At 33.0% G+C, this 18,884-nt stretch overlaps 1 protein-coding gene across 1 annotated transcript in view; it reads right to left on the reverse strand.

Moving 5' to 3' along the window:
* Window positions 1–552: 552 nt before the first annotated feature.
* Window positions 553–18,884, reverse strand: part of LOC106478101 (ras-related protein Rap-1b-like) — a 48,865-nt gene continuing 30,533 nt past the window's right edge. Inside the window, exons 2-3 of the mRNA XM_022381639.1 lie at window positions 3,851–4,024; window positions 553–1,053 (exon numbers count right to left, since the gene is read on the reverse strand). Of these exons, the coding sequence (XP_022237347.1) occupies window positions 689–1,053; window positions 3,851–4,024 (539 nt within the window). The 3' untranslated portion in view covers window positions 553–688. The remainder of the gene's footprint in view (window positions 1,054–3,850; window positions 4,025–18,884) is intronic.

Here is an 18,884-nt window from a genome sequence, read left to right on the forward strand (position 1 = left end):
TAGGAATTCAACTGTTAACTCAAAATGTATACTACATGATTAATTCTTAATTTCATTCTCTATTTCTCGCCCGGTTAATCATCCGTGCGAGTTGATGTCAAGCATGGTGTCAGAATTATCGACAACATTCTCTGTTCATCAGCTTCACCCATGTTTCACATATACGCAAGTTGAAAAGTTTTAAAAAATACTCGTCTTTTACATAACTACAGAAAAACGACAAGTTAATTGTTTATCCAAGGTTTGATTAATTGAACACTAACACGTTTCTACTTGATAAACCTAACTAATACGTTCTTATTAATACTGTATTACTGAGAAACTGAATAGCATAATTTTTCTACAACGTAGAAGATGAGCTAGAATATTCTAAATTTGGGAATGATAATTTAAATCGTAGTATTAGAAATAATAGTGTTATAGGTTTTTTTAGAGTACATGTGTTTGGTGCATTAACTTATTTATTAATCAGAGAAAATGTAAAAAGTAAGTTTGAATAACATTTATTCCAAGACATTTAATTTTTATCAAACGCACTAGGTACTATTATTCATCACATATGTAAGCGTAACTTTAAATATATTTCATTTATCTCAATTTGTTTTATGAAACAGTCATCTAATTTTTAAGTACTAGTTATTTTGATTACATTTTCTTATACTTAAATTTGTCAGCCTTATTCTACATTTTACAGCAATACACATTTCTGTGCTTGCCGCTTGGGGTCGTCATCCGTAGTGATTCTCGAGACATTGGACTTTCTTCTTATGCTGAGCCCAGGCAGAGACCCCAGCGAACTAAGACGCCGACTCAGCCGTCTTGAATATCGACGCTCTGATGGGTCAGGGTTCGGAGGCTGTTCTCTTGCTTTGGCCTGCAATAATAGTTCTTGAAAAAGGTCTCCGACGTTCAGATTGTATTTAGCGCTAGTTTCGATGTACTGACAGTTGTTCATTACGTCCTTTGCTATCTGTTGAGCTTTCTCTTTCTGCACCTTCCGCTCAGTAGTCAGGTCGGACTTGTTTCCGACAAGGATAACAGGTACTTCAGGACCTGCATGTGAATCAGGGATAAGTACAAGATACTTATTAGTTTTTCGTAGCAGTAAAAAAATGTTTGTCACTTGCATCTTTCACCTATAGTGAGGTATTTCGATAAGTCACTGATAGTTATATTTGTAAAAAAACAAAACAAATAAAGTGTATTTAAAAAAAAAGGATATTTTAGGATCAGAACCAACGGACAAACGGTAAAAACTGAGAGACTCTAGTGTGCTATGTACAAATAACACAAAGTTAGTAGCTTGGAGACTAAGTATGCTTAGACTAGACGATTCACTGACTATCTGGTGCCATTTTCAAAGATGCATTTAACCTCGAATTCAAAACAGTTTAACCAGTTAGTACGCACATGGTCGCATGCACATACACTACACTCAATATTGAAATACTCAAAAATACTTAGAGCATTTGAATTCATAGAAACTTAAAGACTGATCCTTGACAAAGGCGACTTGTGCTCAATGAACTAATCGTATAATAAAAATATTTTCAGCTGTTATGAAGTTTGTGCAGTATTTCTACTATTGTTTTCTTCCTTCGTTTGTTTTTTTTTTTGCTAATAATCCAAAAAAATCGTTGAAACATTTACTCCTAGGTATATGGTCAACGTATTTTACTTTATATTAACAGCTACTAACTTTGAGCAAACATTTTCATCTCATTTGGAAATATTAATGATAATTTATAGTTAAAGTATTGTTAATTTAATAGCTCTCGTACATTGCTTGGAAGATATAGAGTTAATATAAGATTTTCTTGTTTTTTACTTTAAAAAGAAGAAACTATTTTATATCACAAATTAGATAACACATCTTATCTCCATTTAACGGCTAAAAGTTTTAAAGTTTATACTCAGACCACAAAACGATAATTACAGGAGACACCGCGAATCCTGTTAAATTTAATGGGACGTACAATTAAACTGTAATTTTTCCAACGTAGTTACCCGGCAGCCAAGTGGTTAGGGCGCTCAACTCGCAATCTGAGGGTCGCGGGTTCGAATCTCCGTTACACCAAACATGTTAACCGTTTAAGCCGTGGGGCGTTATAATGTGACGATCAATCACACTATTCGTTGGTAAAAGAGTAGCCCAAGAGTTGGCGCAGATAACCTTCGTGTAGCTTTGCGCGAAATTAAAAACAAAACTGTGCATAAAATCTTCAAATAAACAACGATATATTTCTTGCTATCATTCATCAAAAAGCCATCAAAACTTTAATTGTAAATTATCTGTAAATTCACTCACCTGAAACTCACGTTTTGTTCAAAAGTCAGATTACTCATCGAAACATGTTCATAAAATTACATTTTACAACTAGACACCTAACAACTGATCTTCCTGGATTGACTGCTACCCACCAAGGTCTAACAACGTGTATCTGTGACTGTTAAATCGCTTATCATGTTTTGATAAGAAGTTCCTAGAATCCGAAAATATTTATTTATTTTAAGTTACAAGACGGGAAATAGCCCATCATATAATGTTAAAGCAGCTTTCTCATCTTTGAGTATCTCTGGTCTTTGCTGTTCACGGACGTTAGAGTAACACAGTTTTGTACAATAGACTGTTACTAATTTTAATCGGATTTTCGAGGTATTGTCGCTCACAACTTTCACATCGTAAGAACTCGCACAATATCACAGTCAGCTATTTCCAGCATTAATTCACTTAGAATTAAGCATCTAATCCTGTTATAACAGCTTCCATCATTTCCTCGATGTAATTAGTCTGTCCTTACTTAAACAATTTTAAAAGCTTGTAAGAATCAATCCCTTATAGTTTTGAAGACCTTTCTTAGCTTAAAACCTATATCTGTTTAATATTAATTAAAGCATTAATGAACGTGTGTTTACTAATAGATAATTATAAAAGTGTTGTGTGATTATTTGTTTTGTTGCTAAGTGCAAAACTACACAATGGGCTATGTTTTCTTCGCCAACCATGGGTATCAAAACTCGGTTTCTAGCCTTCAGACTTGCCACTGAACCACTAGGGGCAAATTACAGAAACAAAATATGTTGTACTTTTCAAATTATTACGAATTAATTCAACTCTGAAACGGGCGTGATATTACAACATCTAATAATCTGCCTAAGGCAAAGGTATATTTTAATGTACGAATGACTTTAGAGGCACCTTTATCGCTACAACCAACATCATGGTCCTAATAATTATTGCACTATACTTATGGCAGTAGTAGATTAAGACACCTCGGGGCCTCGGGACAGTGAATAATATGGGGTCCTCTCATGCATATTATTTTTATTATAAAACATAAGCGTTACTTCGTGGTTAAATGTACACCTGGGACCACAGATGTTTGTATATTTATTATTGATTTCTACTTTTCTATTTATATGTAAATTTTTAATTGTTAATCCTATTTTAACAACATAGAGTTTGGTGGGGAAATCTCATTTATCCATAATGATAATAAACTTTCAAATAGCACTCCCAACTTAAAATAAACTTTTTAAAACTCATTTCCTTTCTATTAATTCTTCCGTTTTCAACAACACCCTTTATATACAGTATCCTAGCCTAAAATAGCCTCGGATCCCCTTGGTAGCAGCCACATCTGCCCTCCTATTAATCTGTCACTGACCTATGGTATTGAATAGACACACCTTGTATGCTAAGAACAGCACCATGGTTGTAATAATTATTACGCTATATCTGTGGTACTGAAGGCTTCATTTAATATCATTGCCTCTTACAAAGGATACAGAAAACCTTCTCCTTTTGCTTCTCAGACTTTTTCAAAGTTTAATATATGTAATGCCTTACCTCGGAGTTTCGAGATTAGCTCCCATATATGTAATGTTTCATGGAAAGACTGGAGATCGTCAACACTAAAGACCAGTACAAACCCCCGACCCGACCGAATGCTGAGTTCTCTCATGGCTGGGAAGTGGTGAGATCCTGAAGTATCGAGTATTTCTACCGTGTGAAAAATTCCATCTGTAGGAAAAACACAAATAATTCGTGATGAGATCCTAAAATATCAAATATTTTTACTGTTTGTTTTTAATCACAAAGCTACACAATGAGATATTTGTGCTTTGCCCCTGCGGGTATCGAAACCCAATTTTTACCTTCATAAGCCCCAAAACACGTTGCTTATCCACAGAAGGCCTTTTAATTTATTTGTACATAGATACAAATTATTGTTTCGGCTTTACCGGATGCGTGGAAGGGATGATTTCTACTGGATTACCATTTTTAAGTGACACCTTTCATTTTGGCTTATGTTATTTTTATTCAGATTCTGGAGAAATACGATTATTTTGGAATTTTTCCTAAGGTCATTTCTCTTCTTCTTTTTGCGTCAGGGGGGTGTATAATGGCGTAACAACTCGTATTTTCTGGCAACATGTGATACCGATCACAGAGTGGCATTCTATTAGATGATCTACTATTGATGGTGTTCCACTGCTGTGAGTTGGATTATCTTCCACGTTGTAACCCCCGATATTAAACTCATACACATGCATAAGCACCGTACTGGGTTATGTAGAATTTGTAATGGTTGTTTAGAAACAATTGTAGATTTATTCTTTCATTGACTGCTTTTTCAGGAGTTGTAGTCTTTTTTTTCTGAATAATGTGCTTTAATTCCGGACCTAGAAAAGCAACAAGATGCATTGGTTGGAACGTAAATGTTCCTAATTGCATTTTTTTATTTCTATGGCTAAACATCTAAATTTTAAGGCTCAGTGTGTTAAATCGTTTTGGGGTACAGTTTTGCATGTTCAAAATAGTTTTATGGCTAAATTAATACATTGTTTATAAGAGGTACTTATTGTCTAATGTATTAAATTATTTTTATTTGCGGTACCAGGATGACTATGCGTGGAACCCAGTGATATCAATTCTATAGTTGTTTAAGTAGTTACTGTATGGGTGAGTTTCCTTCTGTTTTTTTCTTATAGAGAGTTTGTGTATTAAGTTTTTCTTTGAACAGTTTCTGTATTGTCATTATCCTATGTTTCATATATGTAATGTTTTGTATTGCCACAAGTTGCTATACATTTATACCTTTACGTTGTTGTATTGATTCTTTTGCATTTGCGTACTGTTTCCTAGTTTTGTTTCTTTTGCATTTTCAGTATTGTATGGTGCAGAGGATGTGTTTTACTATTATTGTATTATTATGTGTATACCTCCTCTATGAGAGAGAGGACAAATAAAGACAAAAAAACTGGTATTGGATGAAAGGCTTGGTCGACATTAAATACGAAAGATAGAGTGTGGTTGGCATATTATTCCTTTCACTCATAAATTCTTAGAATTATTAACACAGTTTTATTCCGTTGACGGTATGGTTAATTAACCCGCTCCTGGAACGAGAAGATTAGCTTCGTGATTGAATAGTTCTTCTGAATGATATTGTGGTATTATTAAACTACTTAATATAAATTTATAATTTTTTGTATATATACTAGTTTCACATAATACATAGTTGAGAAAGCCTTTAAATTGATTTTATTCTAGCTACCTTCGGTTCTTTGTTATTCTCGAATGGATACTATCTGTTCTGCTCAAGAGAAAAGGATGTTGTTGCAAAACTACGTGTTGTGCAAGAGTATCGACAACAATGTATTTCAATGGTCGTTCTGGTGATATCTCAAGGTTACGACCTCACTTATTTTTCATAATCGTATCGTTACCGAATCTCCAGTTATTAAGCGAACCTTTACCATTTCTAGAAAATTAACTTAGTTTTAACTAAATATACCACAATAGTAAAATATATTCAAGTAAAATTATAACGATAAATAAATGGTGTTTAAAAAGCATAAATAGATAAATGATATTAGGTTATTAATCCTTACTGAACTTCTTATTTCTAAAATACTTAACTAAAATAGATAATAATTACAGTTCATTTATTTGTTCTAGTTCATACCGTAACAGTTGTTGTTCATGCAAGTGATGATATATATAACGACTACACCACTACTATTGTATTTAATGTCCCAGTCAGCCTGATTAGCCCCACTATTGGAAGTAAGCCTCGTCAGCACCGGACATGATTGATATGGGGTTGATGACATATTATTATATATATTTTTGCTTTTACTCATAAGTTCGTATAATTCGAGTGGAAATATTTGAAAATCACATAACTTATCTGAGGAGCTTGCTCAGAGTTCTATATTGAATTGAGAAGAATGAGGGCTAGTACTGCCCATTTTTGTCCAATGAGAAGTTTTGTTTGGATATTGTATACAATATTTGATTTTTTAAAAGTTAAAAGATTTTGGCAAAGAGGAAAGCAAATCAGATACAAATGTAAAAGCTAATAATAGGCTAATTGTAAGTAAAATAATAATTCGTTAAGATATTGAATAAATAGTAATTGGATAAATAGTTACTGAATGAAAAGTTTATTAGTAAATACATTATAAGTGTTTTTTATTAGAGAGGACAATTTGTTATTAATATTTGTCGTCTCGAAAGCTACAAAGAAAGAACAGTTTGTGTTTGATTTTGTTTTTTGTTCTGTTTTACCTTTGTCTTTTCTAGTTGTAATGTGATATGCAAGCATATCATTTATTTTGTATATCAAGTACTTTTATTCATCTTTACTGATTCAGAAATGTTCATATAATTTAGTTCTAAGCAGTTTGGCATGAACACCTTGATCCAGAAAACCGTTGGTGTTCTATGGTGCGAGCTTGCTCTTGTACCCTTGTCTCTATAAGAGGCGTCCTTTCGTTGGCCGAGGAGACGACATCAGTATGTTTTAGTGAAAATGTCATGAAGGAATGATTTGTCACGTGGCGACACCATCCCAAGGCGATGAAATCAAGGTTTCATGCTAAGCCAAAACCATTTTTTCTCAAGGATTTGTAACTGGCTTTCATCATGGATGGTTCTGCAGTAATTCTGCTCGCAAGAAGAAAAGCTAAAGATCTAGTCACTAGTTCTGTAGAACTAATCGTTCACTCTTTGTTTTTGTTATTGTGTCTGTAAGAATATTGTTTTCACTGTCCTTAAAAGGTGTCCAGTCTGTTCATTTCTCACGCAACTTAAAGACTCGAATAAAGTTTTCAGATTCAGATAACTCAGTAAATTGCTGTCTTATTTTGCTGTTATTATACGTTTGTAGGGAAATCGGTACACGAAAATAGCATAGTAACACACATAATACTCACACCAAATCCATCAGATTTATTGCCTGTGATCACTGTATTGAGGGAAAGAAGATTCACTACAACTATTTAATATTGAGAACCTCATGTCTATACGTAAACTCCTGTATGGAGGAGAACCATTTTAATTACTAGACTAGGTAATCTAGTAATATACGGTATAGGTCTGCTAAATATTCTAATGAGTAGCGTATGTCTGTAGAAACTAGTAACATGTAGTGTATTTCTGCCTCGCCTTATCCACTAGTATCTATGTAATACATGTAGGAAATACATACTAGTTTCTGCAATATCAAGTGGCTTGGTTAACATTCTTGAAATTCCTACAATGCTTCTGTATCAAATCCACAAAGGCAAAGATGAACTGATCGTTAAAATGTGGTAATTGTGTCATCTAAAGTTTTATGATAGTTTCTGATACCTTATTGCTTCAGGTAAGTAATTCTAATTACATACTAAATTCATTACACACGTGCAACTAGGACTGATATGATACGATACGTATCTAGATGCAAAAGTTTTACTAACAGTTTGTTATAAAGTTAGACAGTCTTGTCTGTAATTTATTATCTATATTACTAACATTGTCATATTTAAGTACTATACAGTGCTTTTCAAATTCTCAGATTTCAACAATTAAATGGCAGCTGGCAAGAGAAGTAAAATAAAGAATTATAAATATCAGTCTATCTATTTTAGTATTGTTAATTTGTTATGTTACTTTGCATGTAATGTATTTCATAATAGAAATGAGGACAACATGTAGAACTCAATACTCATCTTCCTTTATTGAATCATTTGTACTTCGTAGATTATTTCTGAATTCAGAGTTTCTTACAACCCGTTAACACAAGAAAGAAGAAATATTTTCAAGTACCTAGTAAATACGTAAAGAACCAGAAAAATTGTGACAGTTACAGAAAAGTTTCAACTTTTGACGTGTTATTATTCTGTGTTCTTCTGTTCATTATTTAATTAAAGAAAAACTATTTTGTGGACTAGTAGCATTGGTATAAAAATATTAGGGCTAACATAGAATGACAGTCGACAGCAAAAAACAAGTTACACGGGTAAGTGATTAATTTCTTGTCTGTTCTTTACTTATTATTACAAAAGTAGCTAAAATATAAAAATTAGAACCATTTAAGCTATATAAGGTTAAATTATGTAGGATAAAGAAAAATATTGATCATAACAATATAATTTTTTACGAGGTACCGCTCGCTAGGACTGACAGCTCGAGAGAAGCCCAAGCGTTATGTAACTTGATTGGTGTAACTTGAAATATCTTATGGCGGGAATTTTAAAAAACACGGTTCAAAGGGCAATAAAACAATATAATTTAATTAGAAACAGATGCATAATGTTAAGAGCTTTAAGTTATTGATCGTAATTAGATTTTGATTTATTTTGTATTTTTATGGTGGTTACGAGGCTGTTCAAATTGACCGACTTCACATAAAATTAGGGTAGTGAATACAGCAAATAAAATTTGAAGATCTATCGAGAAAAAAGTTAGAAATATATTTCGGATGTATTAGAGATTACACAAAGGAAATTTGTTAATTTTTAGATGTAGAAAAGTATTTTTAATTTTAACATGAAAATCGCTTTAAGCTCAAAGCAAGTGAGTAGTTTGACTTCATGTATTAAAACATTAATTTTTAGCAAAAATAATTTATTAGAAATTTTGATTTATTCTGAACAAAAGACTTATAATGTTTACTGAAAGCTTGCCAAATTTCGTGAAGATACATAAATCATATCGTATCGAACGATGTATCGATGTAATCGTATCACGGCTTCACGATACAATACTACTCGCAATCTGAGGGTCGCAGGTTCAAATCCCCGTCCCACCAAACATGTTCGCTCTTTCAGCCGTGGGGGCGTTATAATGTAAAGGGTAAATCTTACTATTCGTTGGTAAAAGAGTAGCCCAATTGTTGGCGGTGGGTGGTGATGACTAGCTTCCTTCCCACTGGTAATTTAGGGACGGATAGCGCAGATAGCCCTCGTGTAGCTTTGCGCAAAAACTCCAAACAAATAAAGTGTCGCTGTATCGCGCCATCCTTTCATGCAACAGAGCGAATACAGGAAAGACATATTCTTAATACTGAATGACAAGAGTATTTCGTTATCAATATCATTACAACTTATATCATTAAATCATTATCTATTTTCTACTTTTGTTACCTTAGGAGTATATACTAATAAGTAATAAAAGCCATCTCCATAATAGCAGTAGCACGTTAATACCTTAAAAGTGTTCCTACAGTTCTAAAATATACTAACATGATCAAAATGCTTCTCTATATTTACATTTTTATAATACAAACACTAGGCCAACTCGGTATCAAGATACTGTGAGATAACCATAATTACAGATAATCTCAATAGTTAACGTACGTTAAAGTAATTTTGAAACTGCTAATTATCTAACCTTTATTAACAAAGCTCAATAGATGTTACACGTATACTAACAGAATACATCGTGCTAATAATTTTTATATATAAAAGCAATATAAAAGATTGTTTATCGAAGGTTTTAAATGTAAGCCTACGAAGACGACTATTCAGGTAATGTGAGGGGAACACCTAATTCAAAAGCTAGCTAACGATTCCAGTGTACTTACTCAAAACCTACATGGTGATCCTATTGCTTAAAATATATCAACTAAATATTGTTGCTTATTCCGTTGTTTAAAATGCATTAAGCTAAAACCTAGCTGGTGATTCCGTTGTTTAAAATATATTCTATCACCAAACTTAGTTGCTGATTCCATTGTTTAAAATGTATTCTAACACCAAACTTAGTTGCTGATTCCATTGTTTAAGATGTATTCTAGCACCAAACTTAGTTACTGATTCCATTGTTTAAAATATATTCTAGCACCAAACTTAGTTGCTGATTCCATTGTTTAAAATGTATTCTAGCACCAAACTTAGTTGCTGATTCCATTGTTTAAAATGTATTCTAGCACCAAACTTAGTTACTGATTCCATTGTTTAAAATGTATTCTAGCACCAAACTTAGTTACTGATTCCATTGTTTAAAATGTATTCTAGCACCAAACTTAATTACTGATTCCATTGTTTAAGATGTATGCTAGCAACAAACGTAGTTACTGATTCCATTGTTTATTGTCACTCTTGTGACAGGGAGTGTTGTTGGATGACTGCTTTCCTTCTCCTTGGCAACTCAAAATTAGAGTCGGCTTTATCTGAACCCTCTTACGCATAAGGTTCTTTTCGAATCTAAAATTCCAATTCCAAAACATAGCTGGTAATTACATTGTTTAAAATGCAATAACACAACTTTAGCTGGTACTCATAATGCATAAAAGGTATTATTAATGTATATTCAAAATGTATTAATACTACTTAAAGAACGTTTGCTATCTAACAGGTAGTAACAATAGTTGAAATGTTCTAACACACAACGTAATTGGTGTATACAATGTTTATAATGTGTTATAATGGAAAATGGGACCCAAAATTTAAAATATTCTAACACAATTTAACAAGCGTTTCTAATCTACATTTCCTAACACAAGTTAACAGATATTTCCAATGTTTAAATTTGGTAAAATAAACCCAGCGAATGTTTCTAGAGTACAAAATTAACTAACAGAATATGTTATCAATGTTTAAATATTTACTGACAACATTTAAAATGTGTTTTTACAACCCAATGTCTTTTTATATATTTAATATGCAAAATTATATAGAGGATGATTCGTGCATTTAAAATATGCTAACATCTTTCCAATGCCTAATATTTATTACCATTATACGAACGCTGTCACCTGTAAAGCCCATAATATACTTTGTAGTATATATGTTAATCTCGTTTTTTATCGCCAGCATAGCATTCTACAATTTCAATAACCTTTTATTAATTTATATGTGCATGATGTATTTTTTTCAAACTACAACTGAATTAGACCTAGTTTTTTCTTCAACTATCGCTCACTGTTGACATTTAATTAAACGCTTGATTATTTTGGTCGCTTTCTCTGATTTTTGACTGGGCATACATCCGAATTACCATCCGGTTTGCTTAAAAGACAACATTCCTCATCAGAGCTCCGACAGCGTATCAAACATCACAGAAAACTACGAAACAAAATTAATGTTTGGTGTATTGATCAAATAACATAGGTCTCATTATTTCTCAGTGCAATTTTTCTCCACGTCATTTTTCCTTGAATATTGCCTATCCGGAAATTGCATGCAATTCGTGATTTTGCGTACCTAGTTCAGCTCGCAATAGTAAGATTTGTTCGAGATATTCTGGTTGAAATGCAAATGTAGTTAATGTGTACTAAACGAAATATATAGCAATCAGCGATCGTCAGTGCAAGAAAAAGGACAATACTCTTCTAAATGTTCTAACATAACTCAGTATCGATAATCTATAAAACTTATTCATTTTATCATCGCTAATATTATATTTATCGTCCTTGGAAAATTTTCAAGTTTCTCTGTTGTTTTTCAAAACTTTTCATTTCCAAGGATGTGTATTTAGCATTACATGTTAACTGAACGCGATTTGCTCTTGATTACAGAACTTTTCTTCACTACACTTGCAGTTTATAAAACAGGCGAATGTGATCGACGCATATTTCTTCCCTGAGCCATTAGTTCTGTATAAAACTGCACCTAAGGTATCACTTTTTTGAAGCTTTTGTCTTCACTATAAAATATACTTCTGTTTTCTGCCTCTATAATCTAATTTTTGCTTTACTCCCGAGAAATTATATACCAGTTTTTCTTGTTAGTTAAACAAGTCGTCCTTTATTACTGCTATTTATCTATTTGGCTGGCTGTTCAGTGTTAATTGAGTTTCATTACAAAAACATTTACTTTATTTAACGTTACTTATATAGCAATGTTATATCAAAGAAGTTCTTTGGATGATTAAAAATAGCAGATAAAATAAAAGAAGAAGATTTCAAAGTTGCTCCATCAGAGAATAACTTAAAAATGGAACTGTAGTGTCTAGGTAGACCATGTGGAAATGTTTTGTTTAATATAAGTTTTTTAATGTTTTGTTTAATATAAGTTTTTTAACTTTCCTTTACTAGAGTTGTTTTCCAAACATAAGTTTTAACATGTATTCAATGTTATGAATTATAAACAAATGTTCAAATGTATGCGAAAACGTATGGCTGTAATATTCTTAAAATATTTTTAGAAATACGGCTCTATCATCGGAAGATTATCTTTTATAAACGTTTTTGTCTGACAGTTTGTCTCTCTCTCTCTCTCTTTGAACGATTTCATCCTTTGAAGAGTTTCTTTAGTAATCTACAAGTTCCTTTGGATTAAAGTTTTAATTTAAGGGAATTGTTGACAAGCTGAGAGTCATTCTTCGGACGATTCTGTTTTTTGTTGTAAAGTTAGGTGTAAGGAACATCGGTTGGAGTTGAGAGAGGTGAGAAATCGGCTAGCTTTTGGACAGTCTCTTGGGGATCAAAAGATTACAGCAATTTATGTCATTAGAAAATGACAATAGCGAGCGCCGCCTTTTTTGTTCGGCCGGTATAGAGATTACAAAAACCCTATGAAATTTTGTAATCTGATATACAAGGAAAACAGTAATGCAAGGTCATAAAGAAAGGGACTTGTTCGGCGTGGACTTGAGAAAGGAATGTGAAAGACAGGAGTTCAACAAAAAAAGAGAGAAGGCCAGAAGATGTGAGAGAGAATGAATAGACCGAGAGAGGCTAAGAAAGAAAGTAATATACTCCCAGTAAGAAACGAGGTATATTTATAAATCTATGTATTACTGATTATAGTAAGAAAAAAAACAATGTTATGTTTACATTGATATCAGTCAGTTCCTGTCAAGAATTATTACTATCTTAATAAAGTTGATGGACATAAAAAGGGAAAGCGAAGTGCGAGGATACCACTATCATAAGAAAGTGGTGTCAGGAATGAGATTCGTCAATTCGTTAGAAATTGAAATCCAACACTGAAAGAAGCTTCTAAAGTTGGAATCACATCAACAAAAGCTGAGGAAGAAGATCAACTGAATGAAGAAATGAAGTCAGAAAAGAGAGTATATTTCCTTTCTTTCTTCTTATCTTGCCGGTTTTAGTTTGACGGTGGTTGATTACATTTTTCTGGTTTTAAATTGTGTGATTCATTGCTTAAGAGTAGATAATTAACGCTAGCATGGGTAAGGATTGGAAATCACTGACAAAAAGTCAGGCGATAAATAAATATAGTAGCAATTGGAAAAAAACATGAGATACGTGAAGTTTAAATTGAGGCAGAAGTCACAATATATTTTTCTAACCTTGAGCCTAGGAAAAATATGCGAACTGCGCGTTGTGTTCGCGAAAGTTGTCATGGTAACGATTTAGAACTTTCTAAGATACAGTTAGAAATTAAATGCTTAGAAGTTGAGAAAAAGTTTAGAGCTAGAGATAGAAGATGGGTATAAGAAGAGAGAATTCGAGTTAATGATGAGTGGATAGCAGGGTAGTTCTGATAATAGGGCTGGCATGCATGAAAGAAGCACCCATGTGCAGTCTCCTAACTTTGCAAAAGCAGTATAGATGTATTTTTGTGTGTCTTTGAAAATAATAGCGAGAGCAGAGAAATGGCAGAAGCAGGATATAGTGAGAAAACTACCTCCCTCATTACCTGGAAAGGCATTAGCAGCACACAATAAGGTTTTATTCTAAGAGTTTATCTGACAATATGAATGTTTGTACCTGGAATTGTTTTTATAAGAATCTGCTTGTCTCATGGTAATTGTACTTTTTTCAGCGTTTCTTTGACAACGTATCTGTTTGTATCTAGATGATTGTGTTCTTTTTTTAGAAGTAAAAGTTTATTTGGCAATACGTTTGTTCTATCAGAGATTGACTGTGCTCATTTTGTTAATAACAACCCTATCCATCTCTAGACTCTTGTGTCCTTTTCATTGTTTCACTTACAAACTACCTGTCTTTCCCCCCAATTAATTTATTTTAAGCGTTTTATTTAACATTCTACCTGACTCTTTAGATGACTGCTGTGTAGTTTTCAGTGTTTCTCCGACAATCTATTTCCGATTGTCTTTAGATGAACGTATTATTATAACTTACATTACTTCAATAATCTATCTATTTGTCGCTGAACGATTGTGTTGCTTCAAATGTTTCAAGTTTCTCTAATAATCTGCCTAAATGGCTATATGTGAGTATATTCTGGCAATTTACGTTTCTTTAATAATCTGCCTGTATTTGAATAGCTTTGTTGTTTTAAACGTTATTGTTTTCTAACTTCCGCCTTTTATTTCCAAACGATTGTTGTCTTCTAAACATTGTTCTATAACATGTTTATATCTCTAACTTGGAAAGTAGAGCAATTTCGACAGTTACAAATGCTCCTGTGTGCCAATCGATAAATTAATTATTTGTTCTCGTGAAACCTATAGACCAATCTAACAGTATCCACGTCTTTTTGTCTGTTTAATCTTCATTTATTTGTGGATTTCAAAGTATAGATCTTTAATTAGAAAGTCACCGATGTCGCAATCGAGAAGAAATTTACTTTCATTAATTTGTCATTGTGTGTTTCGAAATTTCGCGCAAAGCCACACGAGGTATATCCCTAAGATAAGTGTTAGTGTTCACTATAATACTTTAAATTTGCTACTTTTGACTGTTACTCAATAAGCACACGCCGTCCTAACGTGCAGAGCGCGTTTATGCGGAAATGAAGATCTAACAAGAAATTTGGGATCTTTGATCCAGGGCGCTAACTACTAGGCCACGTCCAGCTTTCCATTTCTGTACATTAATATTCTACTATATCACCGTATAGCGTATCACAATATTGTATTCTACTATAACTTAAATGTATTACGAAAATATATTGTGAGACGAATACAAAACAATCTCTGTAATCTGTGATCTTGAGAGAAATAGAATACGAATTTTTATTATTTTACTGATATCTAATAAAGAGCCACAATTCTAGAAGTATTGTGGCACTGCACTCTTTTACCATACGAAGCAATGTGCCCCCCAGTGGCACAGCGGTATGTCTGCGGACTTATAACGCTAGAATCCGGGTTTCGATACCCATTATGTAGCTTTGTGCTTAATTACAAACAAACGAACAACCTAAGTATTACAGCCCTGCACCACTTTTTCCATGCGTAGTAATATTTCGAATAACCTAAGTATTATGGCCCTGCGCTCTTACCATGTGAGATAATGTTTCAAGTAACCTTTTATTCCATTATTGGCCCTGCATGAGCAGATGGTTAGGGAGCTCGTCTCGCAATCTGTGGGTCGCGGGTTCGAATACCCGTCCCACCTAACATGCTCGCCCTTTCAGCCGTGTAGGCGTTATAACGTTACACTCAATCCCACTATTCGTTGGTAAAAGAGTAGCCCAACAGTTGGCGGTGGGTGGAGATGACTAGCTGCCTTCCCTCTAGTCTTTCACTGCTAAATTAGGGAAGGCTAGCGCAGATAGACCTCGTGTAGCTTTGCGTGAAATTCAAAAACAAGCAAACAATTATTCCATTATTAGTTCCATGATTCACGAAACCTACTTTCTCTTTCTGTGCAAATATGCTCTCTACACTTGAAAATATAACAGTTGGAAGAGATTTGTAGTTCTTAAATAATGTATTTCACATTAGATATTTATGAAAATGTTTTATATAAAGTCTCATATTAGTTTTTCTCCTTAGTTAAATACAAAATCTCTATTAGTGAACAAAATACACAACCCATCAAAATCATTATATGTTTTCTTTTTCTATCAAAAAATAAATTGCATGTTTATTATATATGTAAAACAGCAACAAGTACCTATGGAGACAACGCAGATTTTGTTTTTTACATATGAATTAAAAATAGAAAACGAACACTTAAGTAGGCACTAAATGTGCTGACCCTGGAATGGTCTGGTGTTTAGGGTGCTCGACTCGTAATCGTTGGGTCGCGTGTTTGAATCCCGTCAACATGTTCGCCCTTTCAGCCGAGGGAGTGCCAATCCCACTATTCATTGTTTAACGAAAAGCCCAAGAGTTGGCGGTGGGCGGTGTTGACTAGCTGCCTTCCCTCGAGTCTATCTTACTGGATTATGGACGGCTAATGCAGATGGCTCTCGAGTAGCTTTGCGCGAAATTCAAACAAACCAAACTAAATTTTTTGTGTCACAAAAAATCCTGACTACTGAATGTAGTCATTATATATTTACTCACAGATAACAAGAGTATTTCCACCCAAAACCTTGAGTATCAGTGTCTAATATAAATTAGTAGAGAGTTTAGGCTCCATGAAGTCTGCTTGAAAGCGATAGTAGTCATTATGATAAGAAAGTAAATTCATCTCCTCAAAAAAGGTTGACATAAACAATGTATCACTATATCTTCTGAAAACCACTGTAACAACCTATTACCACTTTCCATACCGGTACGCTCTTTATAGCCTGTTGGAGTATCCGAAGCCAATCAAACCTTTTCTAACCAATTGGTGTTAAAGTAAGTCAAGACTTTTATCTCAGCAAACTGAACGCCCTCTAATGGATAAATGCATCTGCCATGTAAATGATTGATTAGTTATTTTATGGCTAGTGCTTCATAATGTTATATATGCCATAATGTTATATATGCAAAAACGTCTCTTAACAGAGAAAAAAACGACCTCAGCCAACATGTGTCGGAAAATTATGTAAATTATTGCTTTGAAGGATTTTTTTTCCTTATAATCATGGAAGAATACATGAGTGGAATTATAACAATTATTGTCAAATAATTATATAAGTAACGGTTTCTTGTAAAGAGTAAAGAACAGCTTATACACCACACATTTTAAATGGTTATTTTGCTCAAGGTTGTACTTCCAAAGCATTTTTTGCTGTTTTTTTATGAAGCTCGGTTAAAAGTTTCAATCATAAAAAAGGGTTTATACAGCTATTATGTTGTTCTGTGTAATTTCTGTCAGAGACATTTTCAAACACGTAAATCTTAGGCAGAATTTTACTTAGTTGTACTTATTTCATTAAGTTTAGTATATAAACAATTGAAATTGCACTTAGCCTAATAGCAAACCTTGAATTTCTAAAATTACTGATAATTCAATATCACTTCTCTTCGAAACTAACACATATTTTCTGTTAAACTGTGAGCTTCTGACATTTCTGATTTTGTTTTCTTTTCATTGTTTTTTTGTTTCTTACTTTGTTTTGGTCAAATTAAATAAAGTAACATTAATAAACTAGTAAGGGTATAGGGAAAAGTTCGTAACAGAAAAATATAGCACACAGAAGTCTTTCGTTTGTCAGAATCGCGATATATTTGGTTTTCCCCTAATACACAGGTGACAGTTAAATGAAAAGGTACGCCACCGTACAGGAAAAATCGATTAAAGAAATCTGCGGAAAACTGATAAAACTAAGTAGCAGTAACTCTTTATTCAATTCCATAAAACTTACGTTACTACTTTCGATATCTCTCTAGACTTTTGTTTCAGCATCTGCAAAATATGATATTCATTCCTGTTAAAAAATAAAAAAAAACGTAATGCTGAAATAAGAAACTAATGTACTGTCACCACTAAAACTTACGTCATAATATTTCATCACAAGTTTCTTTGTTAAAAGTTTCTATGGGTAGCATAAGTAATTAAAACTCTGTTACGTATTACAATTTCAAATAGCCTAAAACTGAGTAAATTGTAATTTAAATTTAGTAGTCAAATAAATGCCGATATGTTTCCAATTTATGATATTTGCCAACAAGATTGATACAGTTTTCTTTTTCAATACAAATATATTTTAATATACAACAATGATACAATTTACAATAACAGTTAGTACAAATAGTTGCTACAAACAATGACTTATATGCCAAAGTTTTACAAACTTACAAGCAATATAAAGTCTTCTTTCTAGTCTGGAACTTGCTTGATATCTTATCTAGGGTTCACGATGTGCGAGTTAATTTCAAGTTGACGTAAGTATAATTCACTTAATATGTAGCTAGCTAGCTTTGTGGTCTTTACTAATCACACGCTAATTTTTTCCCACCGATGAAGTTAGGTAGCGTTTTCGTAAAAGTACTAATGTCCGATATGAAGTTACTGAAGTTAAATGGTTTGTAATGTTAGAAATGTATAAGTGTTTCTGGTCAAATATCTTACGTTTTCCCATTAATAAGCGTTATAACAATCACAGTTATAGCTTCCGAAGTTTATAGCAAACCAATAATAGATATTAATTTTAGATACGTCGCGTTGGTTATATTTATAGGCGTGTGGAGAGTTTCTCGAAACTTGTTACGTAACAATACTGACGCTGACACTAGCGTTTACGTACACACATATATTGTTGATTCTTACACTCGAGAATCTTCTACAACTTTAAGTAATAGGCGAGAGTTTCGCAATACATATTTAACAGTATAAGTTATGTACATTTCGAAATAAGTCTAATTTATACAAACATCGATATTATAGTCAAAATTATATTAGACGATGTTATGACCTATTCCAATAGAAGGGTCCTTTTAGGTTAATTGTTTATAAGCTTCCTTCAGGCGCAGATGTTACAAAACCAGCTAGTAACAACAACATTAGTTATTAATGGCTTACTTATGCCAATATCAGCTGCCAGTAACATAGTATTCCAATACCAATTTGCAG

Source organism: Limulus polyphemus, unplaced genomic scaffold (genome assembly GCF_000517525.1).
Source record: "Limulus polyphemus unplaced genomic scaffold, Limulus_polyphemus-2.1.2 Scaffold180, whole genome shotgun sequence".
Lineage (NCBI taxonomy): Eukaryota > Metazoa > Arthropoda > Merostomata > Xiphosura > Limulidae > Limulus > Limulus polyphemus.